General features: G+C 60.6%; 1 protein-coding gene across 1 annotated transcript in view; it reads right to left on the reverse strand.

Annotated features, from left to right (window-relative positions):
* LOC137458139 (hydrocephalus-inducing protein homolog) overlaps positions 1 to 19,729 on the reverse strand; it is a 66,415-nt gene extending 46,686 nt beyond the window's left edge. Inside the window, exons 1-15 of the mRNA XM_068169822.1 lie at positions 19,496 to 19,729; positions 17,787 to 17,903; positions 16,197 to 16,331; positions 15,312 to 15,511; positions 13,524 to 13,648; positions 12,642 to 12,840; positions 11,142 to 11,307; positions 9,676 to 9,775; positions 7,738 to 7,856; positions 6,312 to 6,535; positions 6,118 to 6,185; positions 4,761 to 4,996; positions 3,871 to 3,971; positions 2,998 to 3,133; positions 922 to 1,086 (exon numbers count right to left, since the gene is read on the reverse strand). Of these exons, the coding sequence (XP_068025923.1) occupies positions 922 to 1,086; positions 2,998 to 3,133; positions 3,871 to 3,971; positions 4,761 to 4,996; positions 6,118 to 6,185; positions 6,312 to 6,535; positions 7,738 to 7,856; positions 9,676 to 9,775; positions 11,142 to 11,307; positions 12,642 to 12,840; positions 13,524 to 13,648; positions 15,312 to 15,511; positions 16,197 to 16,331; positions 17,787 to 17,903; positions 19,496 to 19,729 (2,325 nt within the window). The remainder of the gene's footprint in view (positions 1 to 921; positions 1,087 to 2,997; positions 3,134 to 3,870; positions 3,972 to 4,760; positions 4,997 to 6,117; positions 6,186 to 6,311; positions 6,536 to 7,737; positions 7,857 to 9,675; positions 9,776 to 11,141; positions 11,308 to 12,641; positions 12,841 to 13,523; positions 13,649 to 15,311; positions 15,512 to 16,196; positions 16,332 to 17,786; positions 17,904 to 19,495) is intronic.
* Between the last annotated feature and the right edge of the window lie 531 nt (positions 19,730 to 20,260).

The following is a 20,260-nucleotide window of genomic DNA, read 5'->3' on the forward strand; positions in this document are numbered from 1 at the left end:
AGGAAAAACACCATGGGGAAAGCTGGCAAGGGTCAGACAGCTCTGAGGCTGCTCCTGGATGGGGGAGAGCTCTGCCTGCTGGAAGTTGGCAGTGTTGGAAGCCTGAAGCAGGAGGCCTGCAGCAAGGGTGGGCTCTGGAGGGACCCCAGCTGAAAGCCACAAGCTGCTGTTGTCAGGGGGAAAGAAAGCAGCCTGCCCAGGCTGCAGTCTCTCCAGCAGCTCTCCTTCCTCTGCCCTGTGCCTGCTCCCAGCCCTGCTGCTGCTCAGCCTTGCCCCAAACCACTCTCCCTGGCTTCTGCTGCTGCACAGCCAGGCTTGGGCAGCAGCTTTTGGAACACTCCCAAAGCTACCCCTTGACCAGCAGCCCTAGCTGGCACCAAGCTGGCTCTGCAGAGGAGAGATCATGGAAGCTGCTGCTCTGCTTTGTGCTCTGGGGTAATCCTGGCACCACCTGAGGAACAGAGCTGATGGCAGCACTCCAGCAGCCTTTTGGTCTCTTGAGCCAAAGCAGTGTTCTTGCAGAAGCAGCAAAGAGCACTGGAGGTGGCACCTGGATGCCTTTGCTGCAGCACCTTCTCACTCATTCCAGAGCCAGCCTTTGCTTCAGCAGCACTCTGGGCTGTCCCTGGCTGCTCCTCCCCAAGACCCTCAAGGCAGCAGCAGTTGCTGCTCCTCTCCTAAGAGCAGAGGAGGAGAGGCAGGGACAGTGCTGGCTCCTTCCCCCACCTGCCCTGTCCCCAGGGCACTGCTGTGGCACACACTCTGATCACCCTCCCAGAGGGCACCACGCTGCCTCTCCTCTCCCCCTCACCCAGTGCCAGGGATCCCTGTGGTACAAGCCCCCTTTGCCCTGCAAGAAGCCTTGTATACCTCAGGCTCCAGCAAGCCCTGTGGCACGGAGCAGGCCCCTCCAGCACTCACCAGGGGGTGTCCTGCACGCCCAAAGACGGCCACACGGGCAGGAGTGTGCTGCTCTCCTGGCACCTGGGCCTCCAGGCTCAGTGGCACCTCCACGGAGCTGTGAGGCTGAATGATCCCACAGGGCACGGGGCTGGAGTACAGCACAGCAGCATCCTCCTGGTGCTTCTGGAAGGGGCAAGGGCACAGAAGGGGCTGGGCTGAAAGGGATCTTTCAAGCTCCTCCAGTCCAAGCCCCCTGCACTGAGCAGGGACAGCTGCAACTGGAGCAGACTGCTCAGCACCCCTGACAGCCTGGCCTGGAAAGGTTCCAGGGAGGGGCATCTCTCACCTCCCTGGGCACCCTGGGCAGGCTCTCACCACCCTCAGAGTGAAAAAATGTCTTCCTCTTATCCAGTCTACATCTCCCTCTCTTAGTTCAAGCCATCCCCTCTCCCAACAGGCTCTGAAAAGCCACCAGAAACTCTCCCTGGAGCCTTCTCCTCTCCAGGCTCAACAGCCCCAACTCTCCCAGCCTGGCCTCACAGCAGAGGGCTTCCAGGCCTCCCAGCATTGCTGTGGCCTCCTCCAGCCGGTCCCTGAATGTGCTGAGGACTCCAGAGCTGCCCCAGCACTGCAGGGGGGGTCTCAGCAGAGGGGCAGAATCTCCTCCCTGCCCCTGCTGCCCACTGCTGGGGACCAGCCCAGGGCACAGCTGGCTCTGGGCTGGTACTGCACAATGCCAGCTCAGGAGCAGCTTGGCAGCCCTCAGTATCCTCAGGGGCTTCTCCATAGGGCTGCTCTCCAGCCTGGGTTGATCCTGGCAATCAAAGGTTACTGCAGAGGGAACTTGTAGAGAAATGTCAACCCTTAAGGTGTCCACAGCAGCAACTCACAAAGAGTTTGAAATCCCTGGCAGGAAGGCACAGAATGAAAGGCAAGACTTGGATGGCCTCAGCATCCTCAGGGGGTCCCAAAGCTGCTGCACTCACAAATCTCCCTGCTTGGGCTGGCAGAGCAGCTTCTCACCACCCTCTGAGTTCTCCTGCATGACAGCACCCCAGAGCCAGAGCGCAAACTGCTTCCCAAAGAGCTGCCTACATTTGTCTCAATTGCTGCCTAAAGTTGATCCTCAGGAAGGTTCCCATTTCCCTGCTTCCTGAGCTTACATTTGGGCAGCTGAGAGAGACTGAATCTTGGCTCTCTTGATGGGACTCAACAAAGGTAAAATCACCTTTGCTGCTTGCCCAGGCAATAGCTGATGTGTACTGGGAGCAGCCACTGGGATGCCTCTCAGGAAGGTGCAGAGATAAGCAGACTGCAGCTGTCCTGGAAAGGGGCAGAGGCCACTGCTATCCCTGCTCTCTGGAACACACACCTCTGAAAAGCTGTTCCACAGATCTGAGCAACTACTGGCTCAGGAGAAGGCCAAGAGAGGAGGAGGCCAAGGCAGGAGAAGGGAAAGGCAGGAGGAGGCCAAGACAGGAGGAGGCCAAGGCAGGAGGAGGCCAAGGCAGGAGGAGGCCAAGGCAGGAGGAGGCCAAGGCAGCAGGCAGGACAATGCTGCTCTGAAGGAAAACGGAGAGCATACCAGGAGAGGGAAAATGACAGAGACCCTGGAAGAAGCAGACCAAAAGGAACCCTCTCTCCATGTCCTAAGTTCTGCCTGCTACAACTCATGGAGCTGAAGAGGCTGCTCAGAGGACAGCAATGACCTCTCCTCCACAGCCAAAGCTGCAGCACCCTTCCTCCACAGACCCAAACTGTCTTGGGGGGTGAGGGGGGTGCCAATAGAATTCCTCTTCTCTCTCTCCCTATTTTCTCTCTCTCTCCCCTTCTGATCCATCCACTTTATTTGTGTACTACATAGCCTAGCTGTTGCTATTTTGGCCTCCTCTGTGCCTCTAATTTCCTAACACAGGAATATTCACAAGAACTGAGGCTCTTTCCCTCTCCAGACCAAGACAGTGGGTTCCTGTTCCCAGCAAACCTGTAGGATGGACTGGAAAGCATCAAGGTCTCTCTCTCCCAAAGCCCTTTTCTCCCCAGCACAGCCTGGCTGAGCCCTGGGGGCAGGAGGTGGGTGGGGGTGATGCCAACCTGAGGCAGCAGTGCATAGCAGCCTGGCAGGTCGCTGTCGTTCACCAGGGGCAGCAGCTGCTGGGCAGGGAGCTGCAGGTAGCAGCGGCCGAAGGTCACCACGGGCTTGGGCACTCGCAGAGCAGGAACCACACACCTGGGCAGAGAGAGGGCCAGAGGCAATGGAGACACTGGCAGAGGAGAGGCTGCTTGACCCCTCATGTGGCATGGAAGGGAGCAGAACACAGCTGCCTAGAGCAGAGTGGCTGCAAATTGCCACCAGCAGCCTGGCCTGGATCAGCAACCCCGTGGCCAGCAGGAGCAGGGCAGGGATCGGCCCCCTGGGCTCAGCACTGCTGAGGCCACCCCTCACATCCTGGCAGCAGTTTAGGGCCCCTCCAAGAAGGGCCTTGAGGGGCTGGAGCGGGTCCAGAGAAGGGCAACACAGCTGGGGAAGGGTCTGGAGAACAGGGCTGGGCAGGAGCAGAGCTGCTGGGAGCAACTGGCGGCGTTTAGCCTGCAGCAAAGGAGGCAGAGCAGAGCCCTCCTGGCTCTCCACATGTCCCTGAAAGGAGGCTGGAGCCAGCTGGGGCTTGGGCTCTGCTCCCCAGGAACGAGTGACAGCACAAGAGAAATGGCCCCAGGCTGTGCCAGGGGAGGGGCAGTGCCAAGCAGCCATAGAATTGCTGTGTCCTTTAGGAAAAGGCTCAGGGCCAGGCCTGGCCATTCTGGGATGATGCTCCTCCAGGGGGCTGCCTGCAAGCCCTGCTGCTCCCAGCTCTGCCTGGGCAGAACCAGCTCATGATGCAAGGCTCCTCCTGTGGAGCTGGAGCCAGCAAACCACATGCAAGGGGCTGGATGCACCAAGAGACCCTGCAAGGAAAGTGCTGGTACCTGGCTGTGAGGGGCAGTGACAGCAGCTCCTGGCCCACACCATCCACATCCACCACCAGAGCCAGCTCATACAAGCCCTGGGTGTTGGAGCACAGGGTGACCTGGGGGGAGAGCAAAGCCCCAAACACTTCAGCACCCCCACAGCTGCTGCCTTTCCATTCCCAGGCCATGGGAAGCAAGGGAGGCCTTGGCCCTGGTGCTGCTCCATCTGCAGAGCACAGGCCCTGGCAGCACCACAAGGCTGCTGGCAAGAGCTGCTTGCAGAAGTGCCTGTGGCAGCTCCCAGGCCATGGGTGAGAGGAATGCAGGCCCCAGCAGGCTGCCACTCAGCACTGCATGGCCAGGGAACAGCAGCAGTGCAGGGCAGAGCTGCTGCCTCCAGCAGAACCACTGCAGCTGTGCAGGGGGAAGCTGCTGCAGAAGCTTGGCCCAGCAGAACCTGCTCAGCTCACAGCCACCACAGCTTCTGCAGTCCCCCTGCAGAGCACTGCAGGGAATCCAACTCATCCTGCCCACAGCACAGGAGGGAGAAGAGCAGGCAGAGAAGCTAACTGCTTCCTCCAGCCACATCTCTCCCTGCAACAGCCTCCTGCTGCCCTCAGCCTTCCTCTGCCCAGCTGCAGGCCAAGGAATCAGCCTAAGCAGCTCTGAAAGCCTCAGCAGTGGCTTCTGGCCTGGAGCCTGGGGGGCAGGAGCTGCAGCTTCTGCCTGCAGGCTCCAAAGGCTGCTCCAAAGGCAAGTCCCAGAGCAGCACAGCTCCCAACAGCCCAGCCCTGCTGCAGGGCTCTGCCTGGCCTCCCCCTCCCAGCCAGCAGCACTGAAGCCCTCTCCCAGAGCAGGGCAGCCTCAGCCCCAGCTGCTGAAGCCCCTCTGGCCCCACTGCTCCCTACCTGGATGTCCTGGAAGCTCAGGGCAGGGATGGTGCCTCTGCCAGGGCTGATGGTGAACTCACAGGGCCTGAGGCACCTCCTGGCTCTCTTCTTCCAGGAGGGCAGAGAGTTGTCCAGCACCTGGGCAGTGCTGGGCACGCTGGGCTCTGCCACACCGTCCCCGGGCACACGGAGGGTGAAGGCCACAGGCACCAGGGAGGTGTTGGTCAGGCGACAGAACAGGCTGTGAGGGAAGCCTAGGAGAAAGGACACAGCTCTGCACCTCTGCACACAGCTCCTCTGCCTCCTGCAGGCAATCTCCTGACATGCTCAGGCTGCCCTTGGCCTCTGGCTCTCTTCCCTCTGAGCTGCAGCTGCCGCGGAAGCCAAGCAGCTCTGTGCTGGCACTGCTGGGGGACAACAAGTTCCCCATCGGGCAGCCAGGGGCCCTCCTGGCCAAGAAGGCCAAGGCTGCTCTCAGCAGAGGGTGGCCAGCAGGGCACAGCAAGCACCAGGAGCCTGCAGCTGCAAAGGCCTTCTCCAGGCCAGCAGCTGGAGAGGACTCTTCTCCTCTTGGATCCCAGGCTGCTGCCTGCTGGCAGCCCTCTGGCTTTGTCTGCTCACAAGGAAGCCAAGAGACAGGGCAGGGATGGAGGGAGGGGAGGCTGCAGCTCAGCAAAGGCCAGCACTTCTCTTAGCCAAGTCCCTCAGCAGGAGGAAAACAGAGAGGCATCCTGGCCAGGCTGAGCACAGCTCTTCAGTCAGCCCAGAACTGGCTTCCCAGGCAGAGCTGAGAGCCCCTCAGGGAAAAGCCTTCTGGGAGCCTGAGCTGAAGCAGCAGAACCTGCAGCTCAGTGCTCAGGCAGCAGAGCTGGGCCTCTGCTGGGCAAGGAGAAGGAGCCCAGGGCTCTGAGCACACCAGGGCCTGAGGCAGAGCTGTTTCTTGGCCACATTCCCTGGCACTGACAACCAGTGGCCCTCCCAGCACCAAGCAACATCTCACCCTGCAGCTCAGGGGGGAAATGGTCTCCAAGCCTGGCAACATTGACCCACAGCAGCTATGGGCTGGGCCAGAGCTTCAACTCCCTCCTCCTGCAGTCCCAGCCCCTGGGCCCTGCTGGGGCTCTCACAGCCATCCTGCTGCCAAGGACTGGCAGCCTGGGGCTGATCAGACCATCAGGGACCCCACAAGACCCTGCTCTGCCAGTCCTTTGGGCCTCTGTGCCCTCAGGATGGCAAAGCCCTGCCCAGGCAGCCTGCAGCCCTGCTTGAACCTCCTGCAGGCTGCTCTGGAGGGCCACCAGTGCTGGAGGCTCTGAGGCTGCACTCTGGGGCTGCAGAGCCCTCGGGCTGTGCTCCAAGGCCAGGCCACACTCACCATAGGAGACGTCCCCGAAGCGCAGGCAAGGGACATCGAAGCGCAGAGGGGGTGCAGAGACACAGCCCCTGGGGGGACACAGCAGAGGAGGCCTTGGCTTGGCTGCAGAGCACTGCAGAGCCTGCAGCTTGCACTGCTGCTGGCAGGCTGCAAAGCTGCTCTCACAGCACAGGGGGCTGCACTCAGCCTCTCACCTGACAGTCAAGGTCACAGGCTCAGGGCATCCTTCCACACTGAACCTGAATTCCTCTGTGAAGTGCCCCAGGACAGGGGGACAGAAGCAGACCTGGATGACTTGGAACTCATCTGGCAAGAGAAGGCCCTGACAGGGGGAGAAGCTGAAGCAGGGGCCCAGAGCTGTAGTTGGAGGGACCAAGCTGAAGGAGGCATGGATGGCTCCTTTGTTGTGCAGGATCACCTGCAAGACAGCCAATGGAAACCCCTAAGGAACTTTCTTTCCTTCCAGGAGGCTGATTTGTGTCCTGCCCAAGCACCTCCCTGCAGGGTTACACCCCCCTTGATGGGGGCTGAAAAGAGCCCAGCCCCAGCTGCTCTGGCTGGGCAGAGAGAGACTTGGCTTTCCCCCTCCCAGGAGGAGGGGTCCCCTGGCTCCAAGGGGCTCTATGCCACTGCCCCTCCCTGCCCAGCAAGCCTTGCTAGGCAGGGCAGAGCTCTGCTCCTGCTCTCTCTTTCCCCTGCACAGCCACTGCTGCACAGAAGGCTCCCCAGGGCTGCTGCATCCCCCCCCTGCTGCTCCCTGCTGCATCCACACCTCCTGAAGAGCTGCAGCCACTGGCACCAAGGGAATCCAGTGCCAGCTGGGGCTGCCTTTGGATGCTTTGCCCCCTGCCCTTCACCCTATCCCTTTGGAACCTGCCCTGTTACTGATACATAGAGATAGATAAAATTACCTTTTTTCACTCCCAAACAGATTCCAGACCATTTTTTCCCTGATCTTACCTCTCCTTTCTCCTGCCTGATTTGCTTTACCTTACCAGGAAAGGGAAAGGGGGAGGGAATCTCAATCGGTTTCCATTTGGGCTTTTGGCCTGCAGGTCCAGCCCAGAGCAGCACAAGCTGACAGCTGGCAAAGGCAGAGGATGCTGCCTGCTGCTGCTTGGCAGAAGCCAAAGGGAAGTTCAGCCTTTGGGGGTTTGATGCCAAGCAGCCAGGACTTCATAGAATGGATCCTGGAATGGGTTGGTTGGAAGGGACCTTCCAGCTCATCCAGTTCCAACCCCCCCCATAGGCAGAGAGCCCTCCCACCAGCCCAGGCTGCTCCAGGCCTCATCCAGCCTGCTCCTGAACACTTCCAGGGAGGGGGCAGCCACAGCCTCCCTGGGCAGCCTGTGCCAGGCTCTCCCTCCTCTCACTCTAAAGAATCTTCCTAGTTTCCAGTCTCAAGCTGCCCTCCCCAAGCTTCACCCCATTCCCTTTCCTCCTCTCCCCCAGCCCTTGGCCAAAGTCCCTCCCCAGCTCTCCTGGAGCTACTTCAGCTCCTGAAGGCTGCTCTGAGCTCTCCCTGGAGCCTTCTCTTCCCCAGCCTGAACAGCCCCAGCTCCCACAGCCTGTCTCCATAGTAGGACTTCCCCCCAAGCCCTGCCAGCCCCTGCTGCTCACCTCAGACTTGCTGCTGGATCCAACCAACACCTGCCCAAGGTCCAGCTGCTCAAGGCTGAAGCAGAGCCAGGGCCCTCGGCCTTCCCCTTGGATGTGCAGAGGCAGCCTGGCCTCACGGCCTGGGGAGAGAGTTCCATTGGATGACTCCTTGAGGCCTTGAGGTGGGAAGGGAGCTTCCAAGGGCAGCCAGCCCAAGCAGCAGCACTCAGCAGAACAGCTGCAGGCACAGCAGCTGGCTCTGAGCCCCAAGCAACCTGACCTGAAGGGGTTCCAGGAGTGGGGCACCTACCCCTCCCTGGGCAACTGGGGCCAGGCTCTCACCACCCTCAGTGTCAAACATGCTCAAGGTCTGAGGAGGTCAGCCAAGGGGCTTGGAGGAATCAAGGAGCAAAATTAATTGACTCCTTGGTTTCTTTCAACTCACAGGGACCTTGATTCTGGGACAGTTTCCACCCTGGCAGCACAGGGGACCCGCTGCTTTGGAATGCTCATCTGCCACAGAATGGCTGCAAGAAGTGAAGCTCTCCTGAAGGCCCAGCAGGGTCTGTCAAGAGCAGGCTTCTCTCTCCCAAGACAGAGCATTTGCTCAGCTCTGCCTCCTGGAGCCCCAGAGCAGCTCAAGGGCTGTGTGCAAGTAGCTCTCTTATTGCTCTGCAATGCAAAACCTCTCCTGGCACAAGCCCTGGAGATCCACCCCTGCTGTAGAGGGATGGACATCTCCCTCAGCAGAGCAGAAAGCCCAGAGCCAGCAGCTCAGCACTGGCAACTTTGTGAAGCAAGAATTGCCTTGCCCAGCTCTGACAAGTGCAGCTGGGGCAGGAAGACATTTTGGGAACACAAGCCCTGGGCTCACACTGGAGGTGGCACTGGCCAAGGGAACCAGGCCCAATTCCTGGGCAAGTCAAAAGCTGTTCCCTGGCATCTGTGTCCCTTGGCTTGGGGCAGGAAGGAAATCAACAAAGCAGCAGAGCAGGGTTGGTGCTTTCAGCACCCTCCAAGAGTGGGAGCTGGGCTGCTGGACCTCCATGAGCTCTGGAGGTGAGGACACCCATCAGATTCCGTGGAGAAAGCCTGGCAGCGAGCTCCCACCCTTGAGACACAGCCTGAGCAGCACCCTGCAGAGATGGAGAGGAAGGACAAGGAAGCCTGAACCTGGCTACAAGCACTCCCTGCCCTGGGCTAGCACAGCACAGCCACCACCTCTGGAAGGGCAGAGCTGGTGTCACTCAGGGGGCAGTGCTGGCTGCTGCCACCAACAGCCTGAGCACCCTGCAGGGAGACAGCAGCGGCACAGAGCTCATCCAGCAGGCTGCTGGGGCTCAGCTTGCCAGGGAGAGACCTCCTGCTGAGCAGAGCAAGCCCTGAGCAACGCCACCCAGGGGAAGCACAGCCTCAGAGCTGCCAGGAGACACTTCCCAGGCAGGGAGAAGCACCTGCTGGCCAGAGATGCTCCTTTGGAGGGCACCCTGCATTCAGCAGGGTTCCCCACCTAAGCGCTGGCAGTAGCTGACCAGTGGGAGGAGATCCAGGGGCTGGCAGCACTCTGGAACTCAGCTCCTACCACCTCAGGAGCCCCAGGATGCCTCCAGGCTATGAGGACTCCTCTTGGAGGGAAACAGGCTAGAGGGGCTTAGGGGCTGCTGTGTTCTGTAGCTCCTTGGCCTTCACAGACACCTCCCAGCAGAGCAAAGGCTGGCAAACCCATGGCAGGAAACCTCAGCCCTTCCCTGCCTCACATGTTCTGGACTCAGTGGTCCAGAGGCAGTGTCCTGAGCCCTGGCCTTGGACAGCAGAGCAGCTGGGAGCCACAGGGACAGCAGGCACGGGTCCTGTTGGCCACTGACCCTTCCTAGCAACTCGAGCAGGAGCCAGGGGGCTGGAAGGTTGCTTGTGCCTGGCCTGCAGCCTGGGGCAGAGAGCAGCAGAATGGAGCTGTACCTGAGATGTCACAGTAGAACTTGGCTTCATAGACTCTGGCTGCCTGGGGCTTAAAGGTCACCTGGATCTCAGCTGAGGAGTTTGGCCACACCTCTCCCTCCTAGAAGAGAGGATGGCAGCAAACCATTGATCACCAAAGCTTCCAGCTCATGTTTGCAGCCACAGCCCTGCAGCCCTTCTTCACAGCACCAAGGGAGAGCGAGGAGCAAGCACCACATGTGCTGGGCTGGGGGAGGAGAGACAGGCACAGGCAGAGCTCTGCAAGGGAACCTGCTCCAGAGGGGAGGGAAGCCTGGGAAACCAAGAGACTGAGAAGGCTGGACAGGGCAGAAGGGCAGAGAGCCATGGAGCAGCCCACTTCTAAGGCAGTCCTAGAGCACAGTGTGGCACATCCCCAGAGCCAGTGAGGAAAGGTTTCCACTCCCAAGGCTTGAGGCCAGGCTGCACTTGGTGTCCCTCCATCATTACCAGGAGCACCAGGACTCAGTGCTGTGGGCAGCCAGACTGCTGCCCCTCACAAGCTGGAGAGCAGGTTCAGCTGCTTGTGGAGACACAGTGCAGCTGTCACCAAGCAGGAGCCCCCAACACACTCCCAAAGCAGCTCTGACACACCACAGGATGCTGCTCACCTCCCACTGCCTCCAACATCCCTACTGCTCTGCCACAACCTCCTGCTCCCATCCTGCTGCTGCCAGCTGCTGTGCTGGGACAGCGCAGTGGTGCTGCTGCTGCTGGCTCTCAGCCTTCCATGGGCTCCAGGAGGAAGCAGCAAGAGCAGCTGAGCCCTTCCTTCACACTCATTTCACCTCTCTGGATAGCAAGAAGAGGTTGGGATTCCTGCAGGCTTTACTCCCAGATGAGATGCTGCTCAGACAGCAGCATTCTCCAGCTCAGACCATGCTCTCCCTCCGAGTCAGGGCTCTGGTTGGTGGCAGGATGTGGCCTTGGGCTCCCAGAACCAGCAGCAAGCCCTTCTCTGTACCTAGGGGCACCACAACTCCCAGAGCCCCTTTCAACCTGCCAGCCTGGGGCCCAGGCTCACAGGTGACACTGGCAGGGAGACTCAGAGCTGGTGGAAGCCCGGCTTCCAGGAGGGGATTGCTATTGCCATAACTCAGCTGCCCTTTGCCTCCTCTCCTTCCCTTCTTCAGGTGGTTTGGGACCTGCAGTGCTCTAACAGCCTCTGGGCAGCCCCCGAGCCACACGGAGGGGATGTCCTTGCAGCTAACACCGCAGAGCCCTCTGAGGGCTGGAAGGACACCGAGGCAGTGCCCTTCTTTTGCTCAGCTGCCAGCAGGCTCTCGCTGCCTGCCAGGGCCCTGCAGCTCACCAAGGCTTTGTGCACCAAGCCCTGCCAGCTCCACTCCCTCTGCGGGAGCTGGGGGCAGGATCTGCCAAGGGACCTCCCCAGGGAGGAGGAGGAGGAGGAGGAGGAGGAGGAAGGAGGGCTCTCAGCTGCGGCTCACCAGCGGCTCGATGGTGAAGATCTCCTCAGAGCGGCACAGCAGGGACTCTCCTTGCGCCTTCGCCCTCTGCTGCTGGAAGATGCGGGGGAGCCGGGAACGGCGTCCCTGGGGCGCAGGCTGCTTCCTGGGCTCCAGGGGGGGACGCGGCTTGAACTGCCCCCACAGCCTGCAGCCCAGAGACAAAGCCCAGCAGACAAGGGCATCACCAGCAGCTCTGCAGAGGCTCTGGCAGAAGCGCTCGGGGAGGCACAGCAGCGGCACAGCAAGGGGCTGCCCCCGAGCCCCCGGCTCCCAGCCCACGATCCCTGCCTCTTCCCTGGCCACTCGCACTCCCTGCTTGCAAGCTCGGAAGAGCTTTGTGAAAGGCAGCAGCCCCCCGGGAGCCTTCCTGCTTCACAGCCACTGCCACAGCTGATGGAGGCTCCAACAACAGCCTCGAGTGGCTCTTCCTCCCCTGGAGCTGCTCAGGGCTGCTCTTTGCACAGCCTGAGCTTGCACAGCAGCCACACACTGGGCAAGGAAAAGCACTGAGCGAGGGGAACCTGGGGCTGGCCTCTAGGGCCTGCCTGGCCCAACCACACTGAACTTGACTTGCTCAGAAGCCCCTGAAGAGCACTCCAGCTGAAGGCACTTTCCTCCCCAGCTGTGGCTTCAGACTAACTCCAGATCCCTCCATGCACCTGGGGCTGGAAAGTCACCCAAGGCTTCCCGGGATCCCCCAGGCTTTGCAGTGTGCTTTCCAGCTCAGCCCCTGGGCTCCAGCTCTTCCTCTGCTGCCTGAGGTGGCAATTTCCAAGCTTCACCACAGGCAGCCTTTGGAGAGCCTGCCCCATCTCCCACCACCACAAAGACACAGGTGCTGAAACTCAACTGGACTTCTAAGTCCTGCCTTGCTCCACCCTCCCTGCAGAACCCTCCACCTCCCAGCTCTGCTCAGCCTCCAAGGCAGGGTGGAAATAGCTCCTGGTGCTGGAAACTGGGACACCAGCAGGCAGTTAACAGCCTGCAGCAGGATAGCCTCAACCTTCTGGGCCCCTGAAGCACTCTGCCCTGCACAGGGCTGGGAAAGGAGCCTGCCAGCTTGTGCCAGCTGCAGCAGGAGAAGCTGCAGCGAGTAGCAGCAGAGTTGTGCTGCATGCAGCTGTGCTCAGTGCTGCTACTCAGTGCAGCCCAGCACTGAGCCTTGCCTCAGCCTCATGGTCCCTCTGGAGCCCAGAGATCTCTGGGCCTCAGTGCTTTGTGGCCCCCACAAGGCAGTTTGCTCTCTGAGGAAATCCAGGCCCTGCAGTTCCTCCCCAAGACACCATCCTCAGCTGGAGTGTGGATGCAGCTGGGAAGGGAAGTGCTGAGCTCCAGTACCCCAAAGCCCAGGGATCCAGGCCTTGGTGCTGTGGGGGCTTTCCTGGCCTCAACCACTGCAAAGCACCCAGAGCCCTGGAGGCCACACTTGAGTGTCACCCTTGGAGAGGGATCTGCCTGCAGTGCAGCTTTCCAACCCACCTCTGCTGCTGCTCCTCCTCCTCCTGACTAGCAGCAGCCTTCCACTGGAAGTGAGCTCTCACACTGCTGCTGTTGTGGATGAGCAGGGTGCTGCGGCTGCTCAGCGACAGGTAGGTCTGCTCCATGCTCAAGGAGCTCCTGTCCAGCCTGATGTTCACATCCACAGCTGTGCCACTGAGGCTGCTGTGAATATCTTCTCCTGCAGGAAAGCAGAGGGGAGTCTTGCTCATCTCACTTGCAAGCTACAGCAGCATTTGGATCCTTTCTGCCAGCCCCAGAGAGCTCCAGTGCTCACTGCAGGGCTGCAGCACCACAGCAGCACCCAGGGAGCACATCAGGCTGCCCAGGAGCCAGGGGCAGCAACAGGGACAAAGCAAAGCTCTGCTGCAGGCAGAGGAAACACACCCCGAGGGCACCTGTGAGCAAGGCTCTGCTTCAGCATCAGCTCTGCTGAGCCAAGCCTGTGGGCAGCATTTGGAGGTCCCAGCTCCGCTCCCCACTTCCTCCTCAAGGGCCTGCTGAGGCTGACACTTCTCCTGGGGCCTGCTCTTGGCTTCTCCCACCCCAGGAGGAGTTTGACACCTCTCCAAGGAGGCAGTGAGCACTTCCTGCCCGAGCCCAAGAGCCTTTTAGTCCTGAAGCTGGGAGGTGTGGGATGGAGATGGATGGAGGAGAGTGCAGCAAAAGGCTCTGAGGCAAGGCAAGGGAGAAGCAGAGCAGGGGACAGAGGAGTGCCAGAGGCCCTGGGCACCACAGCGTCTGACAGAGCCCTGCCCTCCTCCTGTCAGCCCTCAGGCCCAGCACTGGCTGGGAACCAAAGCTCAGGCTCTGCAGTGGGCAGCCAGGGACACAGAGTGCAGGCAGGCAGTGCCCAGCACTGACCTGAGTCCCAGTGCAGGCTCAGGACCCCGCGGTGCTCCCCGGTCCGCAGCGGCAGGAACTCCACAGCCACCTGCACAGCAGCACCGACCCCCAGAGCTCCCACACAGGGCTCAGCAGAGAATGGGCTGCAAGAGAGAGACACAGCAGGGCTGCTGCAGAGACCTGGGCACCACAGCCCTGCTGCAGGCCACTGCTCTGCAGCTGCCTTCTGCAAGCAAGGAGCAAAGCAGCCCCAAGCAGCAGAAGCAGAGAACCTTTTTGGCTGGAAGAGATCTTTCAGCTCCAGTCCAACCATGCTCCCATTGCTAGGGCACCCCCAAACCATGGCCCTCAGCACCACACCAACCCCCCAGGGATGGGGACTCCACCACTGCCCCAGGCCACCTGGACCAGGCCTTGACAACCCTCAAGGGCAAGAAATTGTTCCTCATGTCCCAGGCCACACACAACTGAGGGCATTTCCTCGTGGCCTAGCACTTGTTCCTTGGGAGCAGAGACCAAGCCCTGCCTGGCTCCAGCCTCCTGTCAGGGAGCTGAAGAGAGACAGAAGATCTGCCCTCAGCCTCCTCCAGGCTAAACATCCCCAGTGCCCTCAGCCTCTCCTCACAAGACTTTTGCTCTAGACCCTTCACCAGCTTTGTAGTCCCTCCTGGAGCCACCCCAGCACCTCAGTGTGCTCCCTGCAGTGAGGGGGCCAAAAGTCAATGCAGTACTCAGGCTGTGCATCCAGTGCCCAGTGCAGGCTACACTGCCCTGCTCCTGTTGGCCACACCATGGCTGACCCAGGCCAGGATGCTGTTGGCCTGCTCAGCCACCTGGCCACCGGCTGGCTCATCTGCAGCCTCTGTTGAGCAGCACCCCAGGTCTTTGCTGGGCATCTTTCCAGCCACTCTTCCCCCAGCCTGCAGTGCTGCAGGGGGTTGCTGTGACCCAGGTACTGGCCCTGCCACTTGGCCTTGATCAACCTCATGCCATTGGCTTGGCCTTTGATCCAGCCTGGCCAGGTGCCTCTGTAGGTTAACAGGCAGCTCAGCACTGCTGCCCAGTTGGGCCTGTCTGCAAACTGACTGAGGGAGCCTCAATGTCCTCACCCAGGGCATTGAGCAAGTGTTCAGGAGAGCTGGCCCCAGCACTGAGCCCTGGGGACCACCACTGGGGACCAGACACCAAGTGGAGTTAGCTCCCTTCACTGCAGACAGCAGAAGGAAAACCAACCCCCCAGGGGATCAGAAAGAGAGCTCCTGGCTCAGTGCTGAGGAGATTCAGCCCTCAGAAGGGCCTAGAGTAGAGAAGGACAGCAGGTGCCCCATACACTGCATCCAGCTCCCTGCAGTGAGGCTGCAGAGCCCAGCTGCTGGCAATGCCACCAGAGCAGGGCTGCTGGAGAGCACAGGGCTGGAAGGGCTGCTGGAGAGCACAGGGCTGGAAGGGCTGCTGGAGAGCACAGGGCTGGAAGGGCTGCTGGAGAGCACAGGGCTGGAAGGGCTGCTGGAGAGCACAGGGCTGGAAGGGCTGCTGGAGAGCACAGGGCTGGAAGGGCTGCTGGAGAGCACAGGGCTGGAAGGGCTGCTGGAGAGCACAGGGCTGGAAGGGCTGCTGGAGAGCACAGGGCTGGAAGGGCTGCTGGCACTCAGACCTTCCCCCTGGCTCCCTGCCACCCAGAAACCTCACCTCAAGAGCTGCAAATGGCAAGGCAACTCCTGGCCCAGGAGATCCCAGCCTAGAAAGCAGAGCCAGGGACAAGCAAAGCCTGGCCTGAAGAGCAGAGCAGGATGCTGAGCTCCTCACCTCTGAGTGCTGAGGCTGTAGTGAGCCTCCCGCTCGCCCACGTTGCGGAGCAGCAGAGTCCTCTGGGTGCTGTACTTGACTGGGCAGATGGAGAAGTTTAGCTGCTGGGGGAAGTCCAGCACAGCCTGGGCACCTACAGCCCGGATGGGCACAGTGAACTCCTCCCTCTGGGTGACACAGAGCAGCTGGTGACAGTAATCCTGCAGGGAAAGGAACAGCCTCAGCAGGCTGCAGGCAGTGCCAGCCCCAGGGCAGAAGGGAAGCTGCTGGGCTTTGTCTCACTGCCAGCTGCAGGCAGAGATGCAGCAGCCCCTGGGCACCCTTCTCTCCTGCAGCACAACTGGCACAGGGCTGGGAAGGATCAGAGCTGAGCCAGCCCCTCTGCCCCACCTGCTCTCTCAGCAGGCCAGCAGCACCAAAGCAGATTCTCTGATGCTTGGATGCTGAGGCAGCCCAGAGTGACTCCACCTCAGGGGTGCCAGCCCCCCAGAGCCACTGAAGCCTGGGAAAGGCACCCAGCTGTGCCACGGTGCCAAGTGCAGTCCCAGCAATGCAGGCACCTCCTGGAAGCTTGGCAGGGATGCTCAGGCACATTGCCCAAAGGCCTTTGCCACATCACCATCAGCAGTGGCTCCCAGCTCCCCACAGCCACCAGGCAGTCACCTGGGCATGGAAGGAGATCAGGTTGGTCAGGCAGGACCTGCCCTTCCTAAATCCATGCTGGCTGGGCCTGAGCCCTTGGCCATCCTGTAAGGGCTGTGTGATTGCACTCAAGATGACCTGTTCCATAACCTTGCCTGGCACTCAGGTCAGGCTGACAGGCCTGGAATTCCCTGGCTCCTCCTACCACTGCAGGCAGCAACCTCTTGAGACCTGCAGCCTCACCTTGTTCTCCTCAGGGGTGAAGAGGATGCAGTAAGTAGCAGCCATGCCAGGTGCTACCTTCTGGCACACATCCTTGGGGCCAACCAACCTGAAGTAAGGAGAGGTCTCCAGGATGACCTTCACCCACTGAGGAACCTGCAGGGAAGACACAACTGGGATTTTGCCACCTGTGGCACTGTGAGAAGAAACCTGGCCATGGCCAGCTGCCATCCTTCCTTCCCAAGGCACTTCCAGCACAGAGGACAAGGCTGGAGCCAAGTTCCTGCTGCCTGGGCAAAGGAGCTCTGAGACATGGGCTGCAGGCCCAAGCCCTGCTGTGAAGCAGAGCCAGAGGAAAGGAGAAACTGAGGCCCATTTTAATGAGGAAAGGGGAAAGAGCAGCACAGTGTCTGGGGTCAGTGTGGAGCACACCAATGTCCCAGGGGCCTCTTGCCAACACTCCCAAGCCAGGCACCAGAGCAGGAATGGCTCTGTTCTCCCCAGCAGGAACTGAGAGGGACCACACTTTGCAGCCTTCCTTGCCAAAGGGGCTTCTCTTTCCAGCCACAGCCCTGGCAAAGCCTCTTCTCTCAGGACACACTTGGACTGCTCTTGCTCTTCCCCCACAGCTTTTGTTGTCCCCTTGTTTCCCCCAGGAGGGAGGTGTGTGGGGGGGAGCTCCTTCCCCTGCTCTCATGCAGGCTGCTTCTGCCTTCCCAGCTGCTCTCCTCTCCCCTTCACATCTTGCTCCCCACTGCAGAGCAGCAGCTTCCAGGACACTTCCTTTGCTGACCCTTCTCTGCCTCCAGCACACTGCCTGCTGCCTGGCAAGAGAAGCCCCTGTGTGCACAGGGTTCTCTCCTGGAGCACCTTTGAACCCAGCCCCACTCCTCCCTCCTGTCTCTTCTCACCAGCTTGCTCTGGGCACCTGCCTCACTCCAGCAAATGTTTCCCCAGCTCAAATTCAAAGGGTCTCAAATCTTCCTCTTTCCACAGGAACAAAACTGCTGGCATTTGGCAGCATTTCCCTGCTCCACTTCTTTGGGGAATCTCCTCAGCACCACCAATTCTTTCCAAGCACAGGTGGAGACCTTCAGGAGGAGATGGCTCTGGATGTGCTGTGGTGTTCCAAAGGGAAAGCAGAGCTCCAGGAAAGCCCCAGCAGGGCTGAATGAAGCGTAGCAGGACCCCCAGGTCGTGCCTAAAGGCCTCCCCTTGCTGCTGCTCCATCAGTCTGTTCCACTGCTCTTTCCAAACACCTCTCCTGGAGTTTCAGTGCCACTCCCTAGGACTTATTCCAGCCTCAAGCAGAGAAGACAGCCCCTGAGCTTTGTCAGGGGATTGAAGCAGCTAAGCAGGCTGTGAGAGGCAGAGAGGCCCTCCCCAAAGGCAAGAGTAACCAAGGAGCCATCAGGATGCGGTGCACACCTGAGGCAGAGCGTGAGACGAGAGAACAGCTGCAGAGCCCTCAACATTCTCAGCAAGCCAGGGCTTTCAGAGGCAAGGCTGCTATCTAGGCAAGCTCCTCTGGGCTAGCTCCCAGCAGCACATGGCAGTGTCAGAGACAGTATGCCCAGAGAGGGCAGGTTCCTCCCACCCCCCAGCACTTACCCTGCCCTTGTTGCGCAGAACCAGCGTCGCTTCGTAGACCTGGTGGGGGAGGTAGTTCTGGAAGACCACCTCTGCTGGGAGAGGCTCAAAGCAGCTCTGCTGCAGGGCAGCTGGCAGCTGGGGGTGCACAGAGAGCAGGGAGAGGTTCAGCTGCTGGCAGCAGGACTCATGAGTGACAACCCTACACTGCTCTCCAGTCCAGCCCAGTCTCCTGGCGAGTCCCTCTGCCCAGCTCAGCCTGGGCAAGCAGAAGCTCTCCCACCTGGCTCCTGGGTGGCTCAAGAGGAGCTGGGCTGTGCTGAGCAGGCTCAGGCTAAGCAGCTCTTGGGCTGTCTCTCCAGGTTCCCTCTCCCAAACACAGGGCAAAGCCCTGTGCTGCTGTGGTCACACAGCACCAGAGCACTCCCTGACAGTGCTGGCAGCACTCATGGAGCAGCTGAGGGCCAGCAATGGACAGGAGGCTCCAGGGGAAACACTCTGGGGATGATCTTTGCTCTGAGGCAGGGAGGCCGAGGCCCACACAGCCCCAAAGAGCTTTGCCAGTGTAAAGCCTGGGAGCTGCTAAGGAGAGAACAGCAGCAGAGGAGGGAAGGCAGGACAAGGAGAGCTGAGTGCTGGCGAGGTTCAGCTCCTTTCTCTGCAGCACTGGGCAGCTGGAGGAGGACTGGACTTGGCAGCTCCTTCTGCCAGGAGCTTTCAGTGGCTCTTTGGTCCTGCTCTGGTGCTGCTGCTTTTGTTCAACTCCACTGCAGCAGCAGCCTGGCAATGCACACAAGCAGCAAATGCTGGCAGAGCAGAGGCACTGCTAGGAGAAAGTTCCTCCCTGCTTTGCCTCCCCTCTCCCAGCTGTGCTGCTCCCACTCACCAGACCCAGGCAGCTCTCCTGCTGCTCCACACAAGCCATGGCCAGGCTGAAGCCAGCAGCTGCAGCATGCTGCCAGTTCTCTGTGTGCCCAGCTGAGGGCTTCCCAACCTCCTGGGCTGGCCAGGGCAACCCACAACCAGTATGTCACAGGTCTGCTGCTGGCAATTGCTGCTCAGCAGCCTCCCTCCCTGCTCTGCCCTCGGGGCTGTGTGCTCTGGCCAGCAGCTCTGCAGCAAAGCAGCTTGAGGCACAGCTGCAGCAAACACTCAGCCAGACAAGGCACAGCCAGGGGCTGAGGCCCCTCTGCAGCTGGCAGGAGCCTGCAGCCTGCAAACCCAGCCCCCTGGGAGGGCCCCAACCTGCTGCTCCACCCCAAAGCACCACTGCAGCTGAGTGTGCTCAGTGCTGAGCAACTCCTGCAGGCCTTCAGCCCCCCAAGGCCAAGGCTGCCAGCAGCGAAGGAGTCCCAGCCCCAGGCACTTGGCAGCGACCACCCCAAGCAGCAGCTGCCTGTGGCAGCAGGAGGATGGCAAATGGCAAGCTCCTGCCCTTGTGTCCTGCCCCAGCCTGCCCCCTGCATGGGGCTTGAGTGCCAGGGGCTCAGCTCCAGGAACCCCCCCCAGCTGCAGCAGAGCTTCTGCAGCACAGCTCAGGACTTGAACAGCTCAGCAGGGAGCAAGGTCTGAGCTTTCTCCTGGCAGGAGGAACTCAGCACTGCCAGCAGCTGCACAGCACAACAGGACCTGGCCAGCCAGTTAGAGCTAAGCTGGAGGCAGGCCTGCCACGAGCAGGCTCCTCTCCAAATGCCTCCCCAAACAGCAAGGAAAGGGCAGGAAAAGCTTACCTTTGGGCAGGAGGCCTCACTGGAGTCTGCAAGCTGGGCAATCAGGGGCAGGGTCCTGGCCTCAGGCTTGACCCTCCTGGTAACAGGGGGCAGCTTCCCCTCCAGGCTGCTGCCCCTCTGGGTGGGGATTGGGGGCAGCTTCCCCTCCAGGCTGCTGCCCCTCTGGGTGCAGATTGGGGGCAGCTTCCCCTCCAGGCTGCTGCCCCTCTGGGTGGAGACTGGGGGCAGCCACATCTCCTGAATGCTGCCCAGCCTCTGCTTGAGCCGGGGCAGCCTCCTCTCCTCAGCCTTGCCACCCCTCTGGATGATCTGGGGCAGGCTCCCCTCCTGAGTGCCACCCAGGCTCTGCTCCATGAGCTCAGGCATCTCCTGCAGGAAGGAGGAGGGAGTCAGCTGAAACACACACCACCAGCACAAGCCACAGCAACCCCTCTGCTCCTCTTGTCCGAGTGCCACTGAGGAGTAATTTGTGGTCAGAGCTACCAGGCCAGTCCTGGAAGCCTCCTGAGGGACCTGCTGCAGTGTTTCAGATCAGAGCATTCCTGAGCCAGAGCAGAAGGGACAAGCTCTAACCAAGGGGCTCTGTCCCATGAGCTGCTGCCTGCTTTGCTGGGGCACTCCTGGGGATTGCTGCTCTCTGGGCATTTGTTCCCTCTGTAGTGCTGCTGGATAGAGCCAGGGAGCTCTGAAGAGAGCAGGGCAAGAGTGCTCAGAACTGCCCCAGCTCTGCCCTTGCCCCAGGCTCCCCAGCCTGCCCTGGGGAGA

The sequence above is a fragment of the Melanerpes formicivorus genome, unplaced genomic scaffold (genome assembly GCF_026170545.1).
Source record: "Melanerpes formicivorus ecotype bairdi unplaced genomic scaffold, bMelFor1.0.p_v2 SCAF_225, whole genome shotgun sequence".
NCBI classification, from domain to species: domain Eukaryota; kingdom Metazoa; phylum Chordata; class Aves; order Piciformes; family Picidae; genus Melanerpes; species Melanerpes formicivorus.